The 12,209-nt window shown below is 30.2% G+C and overlaps 1 protein-coding gene across 1 annotated transcript; it reads right to left on the bottom strand.

Moving 5' to 3' along the window:
- Positions 1–8,329: 8,329 nt before the first annotated feature.
- On the bottom strand, positions 8,330–10,076 carry LOC115875279 (tRNA (adenine(37)-N6)-methyltransferase-like). The gene is made up of 4 exons (XM_030890698.1): positions 9,919–10,076; positions 9,035–9,868; positions 8,766–8,979; positions 8,330–8,709 (listed from the first exon to the last, which is right to left on the bottom strand). The coding sequence occupies exons 1-4, from the start codon at positions 9,987–9,989 to the stop codon at positions 8,509–8,511; spliced, it is 1,320 nt and encodes a 439-aa protein (XP_030746558.1). The 5' UTR covers positions 9,990–10,076; the 3' UTR covers positions 8,330–8,508.
- Positions 10,077–12,209: the final 2,133 nt, after the last annotated feature.

Below are 12,209 nucleotides of genomic sequence, written 5' to 3'. Positions count from 1 at the left end.
CTGCAGATTAAGCGTGAAAACTTGTTCTTAAATATCTACTCTACATATTATAAACGCGTGTTAAAATATTAATATTGTTGAATATTATATTAACATAAAACGGAGATGTAATTAACGAAATATCATCGTTACAACAGATATTTTAGAAACGTCTAGGTTTACTTATTTGTGAGTGAGATTTATGAAAAAAGTCCTTTGCCTCGGCTACAGATACCGACACGTTTTGGAAACAGCTCGAAACGAAACAAAATTGAACGAGACAAAAACGCAAAAAAATCCCCACGCCCATCTCCGCAAATTCCCGAATAGTTTTGAGGCGCTTTTAGGAATCGAAAGTAGGTCGAGACAAACCGAAATAGGTGAAGACAACACAAAATAAGCCGAAACGCGACAAAGTTAAGCGACGAAACGCGACCTTGACCTGTTTCGGTCTATTCTTCGCATAGTGTAGAGCGTGTTTTACACTCGAAATTGGAAAATTGAAATCGTTAATCCTCAAGTTTAATTGCTAAAAAATGACTACTTGAAAGGTAAAAAAGATTGGGACTCTTACTTCAAAGGAGCCGATGCTTATTGTAACTTCTTTAAAGTTAAGGTATTCTGTGTCTATCTGCTCTACGAGTATAATACTGTGTAATATTTTAAGCTAATTTTTTTATCGTTCATTTTTCCTTATTTATTACTACGAAATAAATAAATGGTATTCTTAAAGCTAAAAATTCTGTGACAATACGTAGCGATACTCTTTCTCCTCTCTAAATCTATATTTAGTATTAAGGTGTAAATATTTAAATTTATTTCCCATACAAGTTTCCTTCGTGTGTGTTAAATAAATAAATATGTCTGAAATTAACGACTGTACTAAATAATATTATAGTTAGAGTGAGTTTACTGGCGTGGTGACCTTGAGTGTATTTTCAGTATTATTGAAATTTAAACAAGTTTTACTATTTTTCAAATGTGTTATATTCAAGTCCACTTTGATGTGACACAAAGAACATTTATTTTAAAGTTTTTACTAAATAATTTTAAATAATATTTAAGGTCATACGTCAACTGCCGAAATATTTTAAGTTGCTAAGTACCTTCCATTCTTTCTATAAATTTCATTGACTTTTAGAAATAAACAGTTTGGAATTAGGATCGGGATTTTTTGTATCATTGAAATAATTTGATTTGATTGAATGCCCGTTAATATTATCTTGAATATTTTATGTAAATTTTTGATGATTTTATATATGTACAGGGTGTCCCACTTAAGATGGATACAAGCCAATATCTTGATTGTTTGTTGAGTGATCTTTTTCATTTTTGGCAGGAAGCTGTATGGCTATAAGACGTACATTTTGCCCAGGGTAAGAAATGCGATACCTCATAGACTTACGTTTTAATGGGGTTTGATATTTTTCGAGTCAAGAGTAAACTACCCTTAGGACAGTATTTATTTCAAATCTGATAAATTATATTGAATCCTCCTTACCTAAGATACTTAAGTTCTAATTTGGATATATATTGATACAGGGTGTGTTCTTAAAATAAGACATTTTTATTTTTAATATTATTTTTTAAGCACTTACGACGCCACTGGATAAACAACTGGTGTATTATCAATAACCAATTAATAATCGTTTTTTATGGTGGTTTGGTCGAAGATGTTGGCTTTTAGTTCGTTATAGTTTTATAAATCTTTGTTTAGAGCATATTTTTCAAAGTTAATAGTGATTGTTTTAAATATCTAACTATTTGGATTTTTTTAAATATTTCTCAATAAAACGAATAAAAATCATATTTTAGATTCCATTGAAAACTGGGGTTTTAAATTATTTTGTAACTCATTTTATTCATTTGTAGCAAACTTAAAAAACAGTTTTTTAAAGTAAACAAAAGAAATTGAAAATATTTAGTTTTTTGTATTGTATCTTAATTATTATGGAAGCTATCTGAAAACTTAAATCAATTATTAATTGATAATTGGTTATTGATAATAAACCTGTTGTTTATCCAGTGGCGTCGTAAGTACTTAAAAAAAATAATAAAAATAAAAATGTCTTATTTTAATGACGCACCCTGTATCAATATTTATAAAAATTAGAACTTAAGTATCTTAGGTAAGGAGGAATCAATATAATTTATCGGATTTGAAATAAATACTGCCCTAAGGGTAGTTTACTCTTGACTCGAAAAATATCAAACCCCATTAAAACGTACGTCTATGAGGTATCGCATTTCTTACCCTGGGCAAAATGTACGTCTTATAGCCATACAGCAACTATATATACAAACAATCAAGATATTGGCTTGTATCCATCTTAAGTGGGACACCCTGTATGTAAAATCTTCAGCTTCCTAAGATACTGGGTGTTTCTTTTTCTAATAAAACCTCAGAAGTGTATTTTCAGATTTGTATTTGAGTTGTATTATAGTCGTATGCATAATTCTTTTAGACAATACAGGGCGAGACTTAAATAAGTGCAAAGGACTTTTCAGGGCTGGTAGATCTTGATAAAAAAAAACATTTATTCTTTATCGTTTTTCAAATAAGGCCAAAATAATCGACTTATTTTACTTTGAAAATTAAAAAAAAATGTTTTTTGCTTAAATTTTGAGAACCACTGGGTCTTTTCTGGGTTTTCTTTCTTGTAAATTTAATCTACTACCTATGTTGCCATATTATCAAGAAATTGTGTTTTTTGACTAAAAAATTCAAAATTTTCAAAAAAACATTTTCGCGGAAAAACCTCATAGTCGTGTTTCTGGGATCGAAATCCTAAAATATTTGCACTTATTTAAGACTCACCCTGTATATCTCCAGTGCAAATTATCCCGTCAAAAGATCATAAGTTGCTTTTAAACACAGAATTATTGTAAAAACTTCGAAAAGTATATACAAAACTAAACAAATATTTATTTTCATAAATATAATAACCTTGCCTATTTTCAGTAATGTAAGTAATGATCTATTTTTTATTATAAATTTGGAGGGGGATAGCGTTGTCAGCAGGTAAAAACAGAGGAGGTGCAGAAGCCTAATTTACTATGAACAATAGTTCTTGTCTAACTGATTTATGCACACCACCGGACTATACTTATACCAGTTTTTTGATCATTTTAAAACCTACTAGTACTTTTAACATTTTTTTTAAACATGTTTAATTTACATTGTAAATCGCGTTAAACCACACCCGGTATTTTATTCATCAAAATTAATTTACTAAAAAGCATTAGCTTACATCATTTTAATCTAAAACTGATATGTTTTTACTCCATGTTAGTCTTCTCTTATTAGTGAAATGTACTTTTATGCACCAGGCGTCTTTTAAATAAATGCAAGTATTTTTTTATATGGTAGTATATTTGGATCGCAGAAATGAAGTTTTTTGAGAATAAAATATTTTTTACGTTTTCTGGGAAAATTAAAAGACTTTTAGGGTCGCATGTTCTTTCAGCTGAAATTTCTTGATGGTTTTTCAAAGTACTCGCAGTGTACATTCGTACATTCTGATAATTCTAGAAAACTGCACACTACTTATTTTTAAGTACACAAGTAGTGTGGCCACATTGGACGTTGAAAAAGCTGAGAGTCGATTGCAATGATAAAACAGCGACAGCCTGCAATGGTGTTCTGTAAGCTCCGTAGCAAGAAATTTCCTGCCTAGCTTATGCTATTTATATACGATTGATGAGTCACTAGAAAGAAAATATGTTTAGAAAATCGCACCGCTGAATGTCGATCATGTCGATTGATGCAGGCGGTTCTCAAAATGTAAGCATTATTTTTTTAAAATTTCATACTTAAATTGCCCGGTTGTTGTCAGTTTATTTTAAAAATTGCAAATAGGAAATCTTATTCATCTCTCCAAATGTACCACCCCTTAAAATATTTGTACTTATTTAAAAGACTATATTATGTTTGCCTTTCTTGTTGGGTTTTGAAGGTTATTTTGGCCACGTATTATGAAGAGTTAAAAAATTATCTGGCAGGTAGTTTGGTTTAAACCTATCTACTTAGTTTTAGTAATTATAGTATTTTTTACTAATTATAAGTACCTAGTTTTAAATAACATATTTTGGTGCTACAAATAGGTACATACTTGTACAGGTTGGCGCCTTTCATACGCCGCGGAGACTCCAAGGAGAACGACAGTTTGTATTAAAATGAAATTTTGTGAGCATATGCAGGTTAATTCAAAGCAGTTTTTAAAAATATAGAGAGTTCTACAGGGTGTCCCCAAAAAAAGTTACATATCAAAGTTGTGTTTTTTGTAATGGAATACCCTATATATTAATTGATTTCCGTATTCTGGAAGAAAAATAAAGCTGAGTTTTATAACAGAAGTATATGACTACAGTACGTCTGTCCGTTCTGTAGCTACGGGGCATCCGTGAGAGGGGAAACGATATTCTCTCGATGTTTTTCGTAAAAAATTAGACGACGCGTTCCATCAATAAAAATTCGACAAATTTGCAAGAAACCAATAAAATGAGTGGGCGGAACGATTTGCGGTGACGTACTCGTCAAGTCGACGTATAAAATATATTGCTGTTTATTTAAATGTTTTTTGTCCGCATTCTTTTCATAGACACAGATCCAGCAGATTGTAGACGTACTTTAAAATGTAAGGTTTTTGACATATTTAACATTTTCTCGAAATAAAGAACAATTTTTAAATTACAATAATAGCTACCTAAATTGGAATTTACCCAGTATAGCCTATTATGTAGTTACATTAACTATTATACTTTCAATCAAATTAAAACTTGATCCAAAAAGTTATACAGGGTGAGACAAAATTAATATTGAACATTGGTCACCTTTAAAAGCATCTTACTCTTTTATTTTAAATGGAACACCCAGTATATTATTCCGATATTCAATGGAGAATTCATGTCTCTTCAAAATACTATTAAGGTTGCCTACCCCTCAAACAAATATTTTCCTAGATATTTTCATTTACATGATTTGATCTGAGTAGATCTTTATTATTTGATAAAATCTAGGTGGCTGTGATATGTCTGACGTTACTTCAACATAGCTGTCTAATTAGTCCAACTTTAACAACTAGTTATCATTTTGTGTCAGTTAAAACAAAAAAAATTTTCAGAAATTTGCCAAAAATGCAAACTTATCCTACATCAGAGAGAATTGACATAATTATATTAGTTGGTGAATGCAGTGTGCATTCACCAATTAATTGAATACTTAAATGCTCCTGATTTTATCTAGTCTGGTTTTTTTATGGGAATATGTTAATAAGACAGTGTTTAAAAAACTCGATCAACTATTGTCGACAACATGAGAGAAATTATTACTGCTATTCGAGGTAGAACTCCACATATGCCTTTTAAAATGAAAAAATCCTTTGGAAAAGACAATCATTTTATGCAGTTAACAGGAAAGGAAGCATTTTGAGCATTTGATTTCATCTAGATTAAGTTATCTCACATTATTTATTATTATTATTTATTAATTATATGTTTATATCTAGTTTTAATTGTGTAATAATTAAAATATATTTTAACCGTTTATCTTTTTATTACCGTTGAGTATTTTACTCTACAATCTTAAATTTTTGTTAAATTAAAAGGTATATCACAGCCACCTCTAGATTTTTTCAAATAATAAAGATCTACTGACGCAAAATCATAAAAATTAAAATATCTAGGAAAACCTTTGTTTGAGGCAACCTTAATAATATTTTCAAGATATATGTATAAATTGCCCATTGAACACCCGAAAAATATACTGGGGATATATAAAAGAGTAACTTGCTTTTAAAAGTGACTAATGTTCCATATTAATTTTGTCTCACCCTGTATAACTTTTCGGGTCAAATTTCAATTTGGTTTAACATACAATGGTTACTGTAATTAAATATTAGGCTATACAAGGTCAACTAAAATGTAGGTAGCTGTTATCGAAATTTAAAAAAAATTTACTCTTCATTTTCACAAAATTTAAAATATGTCAAAATCCTTAGATTTAAGGTATATGCTTCTTTAATAAAACTCACCTTTATTTTTTTTCCTAGAATCCGAAAATCAATTAATATATAGGGTGTTCCATTAGAAAAAAACACAACTTTGATGTGTAACTTTTTTTAGGGACACCCTGTATAATTCTATATATTTTTATAAAATGCTTTCAGTTAACCTACATATGCTGCCAAAATTTCATTTTGATATAAGCTACTGTTCTCCTTGGAGCTTCCGCGGCGTATGGGAGGCGCCACCCTGTATAAAAAACGAAGTATTTTTTTGTTGTCAAAAGGAGAAATAGCATCTTGTAAATAGTTTGTGGCCAAAGTATACTTTGAATGCAATCCAGTGAAAAATAAATCGACTTGTGTCTTATTAGATACCAAAATTACTAATTATAAACATATATAAAAAAAATAGACCTTCATGATAAGTGTTGCAGATTAGAGTTTAAACCAGAGAATGCACGGTGATTTTTTATGACAAAAAGTGTTAAAAAGTTTAGAAGTCGAATAAACCTTCGATGGATTTGTTTGTCGTGTAATGTTATATTTTATATAAATTCTATTTTTCCACAATACATAAAGCTTGTAATCACTATCCTACGCAGTTAGCTTGTCCTTTATTTCAAAAAAATCAAAAGGCCTATGATACGTTGATCTGTAATATTTAGTAGCTGTAAAGTGTATATTTATAACTCTATTTTTCTTACTTTAGAGGAAAATGCTCTTGCATTAGTCTGTAAAAATACGCTGGAATTGTAGCTTTGAAGTAAATTAAAAAAGAATTTTCAACAGCTTCCAAAATTGAAAACGAATTCTCAAAACGACCGATGTTATATAAATAAATAGTCTAATACAATGAATGAAAATAAAATTGCTCACTTTTAATACCAAAACTTTTAGGTTTATGCTTCCAAACAAAAATATGCTGAGAAAATCTATTGTTGCCAAAGTTTTTTTTATATATTTAAAGTCAATGACTAAAGAATTCAAGGACAAATAACACCCCAGAGCAAATTGTTACCATGGCACCAAACAGTGCCGTGGCCATATTTTTTCTTAACTTAGCTAGTTGAAGGGATATTTATATTTTTGATAAATGTTTTGACTACGCCTATGGTGTAGGCGATGGCATTATACTAATTAATTACGAAAAAAACGTATTAAAATGTTGACAAAAGGTACAAAACTAGTATCGACGTAAGCACACATCAAGTACATATAATATCAGAAAAATAATTATCGAATTCAATAAGAAAACTTAAGAAAACGCTAAAAAGGTGGAGCGGACTGTTTACCTATGAAACGTAACTCCTGGCTCTTTCTTGTCACTGCTTCTTTTACATTTGAAAGCTGAACAACTAATCAGCATTGTAATAAAGTTTATACAAAGTTCACTACACACGAACTATTAAAAATTGCTAAAATTGTCGCTGGTGACCAACTGATGACTCATTGTTTGCCACCAAAAGAAAAGGCGTCTAAGGTCACAAATTCTGCTGCAGCCCGTATAGGGGCGTTACATGTCCTTATATTCTTTAGTCATTGTTTAAAATCAAGCATAAGAAATAATTGTATACCATTATTATTGTATAGCAACATTTTCTGCTCTTGACTTTAATACAGAAACTTATTGACTTATAGAATTTGTCCTTAATGCTTCTGCAATAAATAAATACATGTTGACTGAATATCTCGACCTTATATACTTTTAAGGAATATATTTAAAAGTGCGCTTGTTTTGTCTATAGTTTTTCCAGCTAAAGAAGATACGACAGTGATGTGTATCTGCCACAATTTTATTTGAAAGTAGATTGCTATTCCCATTTTGTGGACGTGATCTGTTGAAATCTTCTTGCTGGATAGGCTATGTATGACATCAGAATGTTGTAGACGTTATTTGGATGTGTAGAAGTCAGTTTAATATAATCTGTTTCTTAATACTCTAATAAGTTCTGTTGTTTTTTCTATCTTTAAGAAATATTTCTTTTTATTATGAATTTTCTAAATTGCGGTTGTTGTTTGAACGTTTTTTTTATGATATGTTTATGTATCTGTAATGATATTAACGCTTTTTAAGTTAATACAGTAACAATTCCTTTTTTACTTAACAGATGTACTTTTAACTTTGTATTAATTCAGTATTTTTATTAAACATTTATATTATCACTTCATCTCCATGCATAACATCACCTGATTATTTAATCATTTTTGCATACTCCTATTTATTTTAACATTCCATATTGTCTAAAATATCGTCTTTTTTGTGCACATTTTTTTGAGTATAATTTTAATCACATAAAATCATGACCTGTATATAGAATAACTAAATGTAAATAAAATTTTATTCAAAATAAAAATGGATTTTATTAGGTCAGTGCTACAATAATTGACAAAATTGGCTATAAATTATACAATTTATAAAGCTACATCTATAGAAATGCATATTTGAAAATATATTAAAATCATATTTCTTTGTCCTATAATAATAAGTATATTGAATCTAATTTTTAAATTAATGTAATTATAATTACTCGTCGCCTTCAGCTTGCCTCTCATTTTGAAATATTTGGTAAACAATCACTGAGTGGGTGGTATCATTAAATTTGCATGAAACATATAGTTCAGCTATTCTAAAAACATAACAATGACCACCCCATCTTTCCCTCAAGTACACTGATCTTGGATCTTCTTGCAATACATTTGTTATAATTTTTCTTTTCTCTTCACCCTGTAGCAGCAGAAATTACTATATATTTTTTTCTTAATAAATTAAAAGCATATTACTTCTGTGCCCAATTCCTGCAACTGTGCTGTAGCTCTGTCCTTAAAACTTACATCCAGTCTAGAAATTGGGGCTTGGTCTATCCAAGAAGGTACTCTAACATGACCTGAAGATGTGCTTGGTGCTGTAGATACTGCAGTTCTTTGGGGTGCACCTGGTGGCGATTCTTCTTCTTCACCATCAGGAGCTTCCCTTTCACCTATACGTGAGTTATCTCTAAAATATGTGAAATTGGAACCAAAATACAATATAAATTTGAATATTGTTTTACCTGTAGAATGTGTTTACTGTTCTAGATTCATTGCTCCCAGGTGTTTCTAAACTTTGTGTCTCCCTACCATTTTCTTGGCCATCCATTTCTCTTGCTGAAAGAGATGGAGCATTTACAACTAATTCTGACTCATGACCTTGGTTTGGCGATTGAGGTATATCAATATGAATTTGCTCAGTCAATGGGTTATTCCTCAAACCAGTGTTAGAATCAGACACATCATTATTGCCTACATCATTTAATCTAGAATCCAAATGTGTGCTCAGTCCAGGGTTGTCATATTGTGGTATATAAGGCTTGATATCAAAAACTGGTGTCATATCTACCATATCAACTCCACTGAAATAAATAATATTATCCATAATTCTATCTATTTTTACTAATGATAATCCTATTGCACAAGGACGGTGTGGAGATCTAGTAGCAAATACACCGGTTCTAATACCATTAAGTCGGGGTGGAGCCACTTTAGCTCTTATATGAGTAACATCATTTTTATGAAAGTAAAATAATATCCACATATGAGAAAATTCCTGAAGGCCTTCTAGAGCATGATATGGGTTTGTAAAGACATCTTTGTTTAAGGTTAACTTTGCAACAGTATCTTTACATATACCGGGTTGTCTAGGTGTGCCTCTTTTCTCCGGAAAATGTGTGCTAATTGTACCTATTGGTTTAAAAGTAAAATCCTCACTGACACTACTAGCAGCAGTATTTGAAAAGCTTGCCTGTTCAGTTCTGTTTTTGCAGTCACTACACTGCCATTTCTCTAATGCTAAATTAATATTTCTAATCTCTTTCTGATGTAGATGGCTTAATGAGGACAGTTGTTGTCTAAAAATTGGTATAAATTAAAAAGAAAATTAATTAAAAAGGACATTTACCTAAGGTTGTGTATTTCTCTTCTGGCAACTTCAAGTTGGTTCTGTAATTGTGTGACTTTTGTGTTGTCCATTATTCAATAAATGATTACTAGTTTTTTATACCAAGTTACTTTTCTTATTTATTTATGTTTTTATTTGTAGGGTTAAAGTAGTAGTCGTAGTAGTATATTAGTTTAATGGCCACAGCTGCCAGGGCTATCCGGCCGGATGGTAGAATTAACTACCTACGCAGTACCTACGGTTGAGCGTTTATATAGATGATGACACACAGACGAGGATCGCTATAAAGCGAGCCTGGGAAATCCCATATCCCGACTGTTGAGTTGAAGAAAATGTTGGCAAAGGAAGATCCTGCAAAATAAACAAATTTAGGTAATGGTGTGGATCCGGTGGCTGACCTTGAAACGAGTTTTTGCTGTATATAGTCACAGACACTACGCAGGCGCACATTTCGATGTTGCCAGATTGCAAGTTATTTTGGAATTATTTTCAGTAGAAAACAAATATGTGCTTTTCAGTGTGTTTTGTCAATATATACAGTATGATCGAATAAACAGCGTCTAGTTGGCTAGGAAATGACGATTGAGGACATTTCCCAAATAAAATGACTGCGATCTTCATTTCATAGTCATCGCTGACGCTATTTTTTCAATCATATTACGCGGTATATTATTTCTATTATTATTTTAATATTTCGCACAACACATGAAACGTGAATGCTTATTATGTATTTTCATAGTCAATAAAATTAAATAGAAATAAAATTCTAGATTCCTATAATTAATCTAATTGCTCTAGATTATAATGCTACGTTTAAAAAGTGCTTTATTCAAAAATTGGGGAAATTAAAAGGGATGTGTCCAAGTTTTTTCTTTTTTTTTAATTTTTAAATGCTGTAGCTCCATGTCATGTTCATAATAGTTTTTTTAACATTCCATCAAAACTACGGAGGCCTTAAAAGGCATTTTAGCCTCCGTAATTAAAATTGTAGAATCAGCTTCAGCAACATTTACAGTTACCTTGTTTAATTCTGCTTATACATATATTGCATTATTTTTTCTGCTACCTTAAGATTTCTCTATTCTTACACCTAATTTATGTGATTTTCTTAGCATAATATGATTTATAGACCATATTTTTCCTAATGGAAGGATGGAATAGGATATGCAAAATTAAGATATTTTAACATTTATTTTCCAGACAAAGCATAATATAGTATTAAGATTAAGACATAACAAATATTATAAGAAAGATCTTAATATAAATCACAAACTAATTACAAACTAATCTTAATTTGGTCTTGTATAAACACAGGTATAAAACTAATAAGATCAAAACTCAACCTTCACCATATTGTCAAGATTTGGCATTATAGCAAACAAGAAATTACAGTAAATTAAGAAAAGAATGTCAAAGTACACGATATTAAATGCTGTAATGTATTCTTACACACAAACCATCTCCCTTCTAAAGAGAAAAAGATAAAACATAAAGCTTATTTTAATCTTATCAACACACTCTTCGATAAAATATATGTCTAAAATTGCTATTAATCCACTAACTTGATATTTTTAAGAAATTATGATACAAACATTATAATCAAAGTATATTATATTAGTAACATTATAGGTAAGATGTTACCTCTATCTCCCATTGACGTGTATTGTTCTATAAGACTCGTCATGGTAGTACCGTATGATCGAAAAAAAACGGCGTCCAGTTGGCTTGGAAATGACGATCCATGCCATTCCCTGTATAATTTTACATATAAAATGACAGCGATCTTCATTTCATAGCCATCGTTGACGCCGTTTTTATTCGATCATACGGTATTTCAAAACATCAATACATATAATCAAAACTATTGTTGCCTGTAAATAACTAGAAATTAAATAACTTGAAAGAAATAAAATAATTCTAATAAGTTTAAAACGATTAAGAAAAAATCCGTACATGATAATTTTTAATTCTAATGTAAATATATAAATAAATGTTATTATTATTACAATTTTATATATTCATAATACTTTCATTTTACAATCTTCATTATCCTTCTTACCTTAATTTTGGATATCAAGATAAATCTGAAATTATAAAATTAATTATAGAATTTGTATTATAATTGATTTACACTCAAAAAAAATTTTTCAACTGCAAATAATTCGAAAATAAACTGCAATTTGGCAACATCGACCATGTGCGCTTGCGTAGTATCGATGATCAAATGCAGCAAATATGGGCTTCAAGGTCAGCCATCGGATCCACACCTTTACCAAAATTTAATAACAATT

Source organism: Sitophilus oryzae, unplaced genomic scaffold (assembly GCF_002938485.1).
Source record: "Sitophilus oryzae breed Bouriz unplaced genomic scaffold, Soryzae_2.0 scaffold_1360_pilon_pilon, whole genome shotgun sequence".
In the NCBI taxonomy this organism is placed as follows: Eukaryota; Metazoa; Arthropoda; class Insecta; order Coleoptera; family Curculionidae; genus Sitophilus; species Sitophilus oryzae.
The sequence above is the reverse complement of the archived record's forward strand: the minus strand, read 5'-3'. Positions and strand labels throughout refer to the sequence as shown.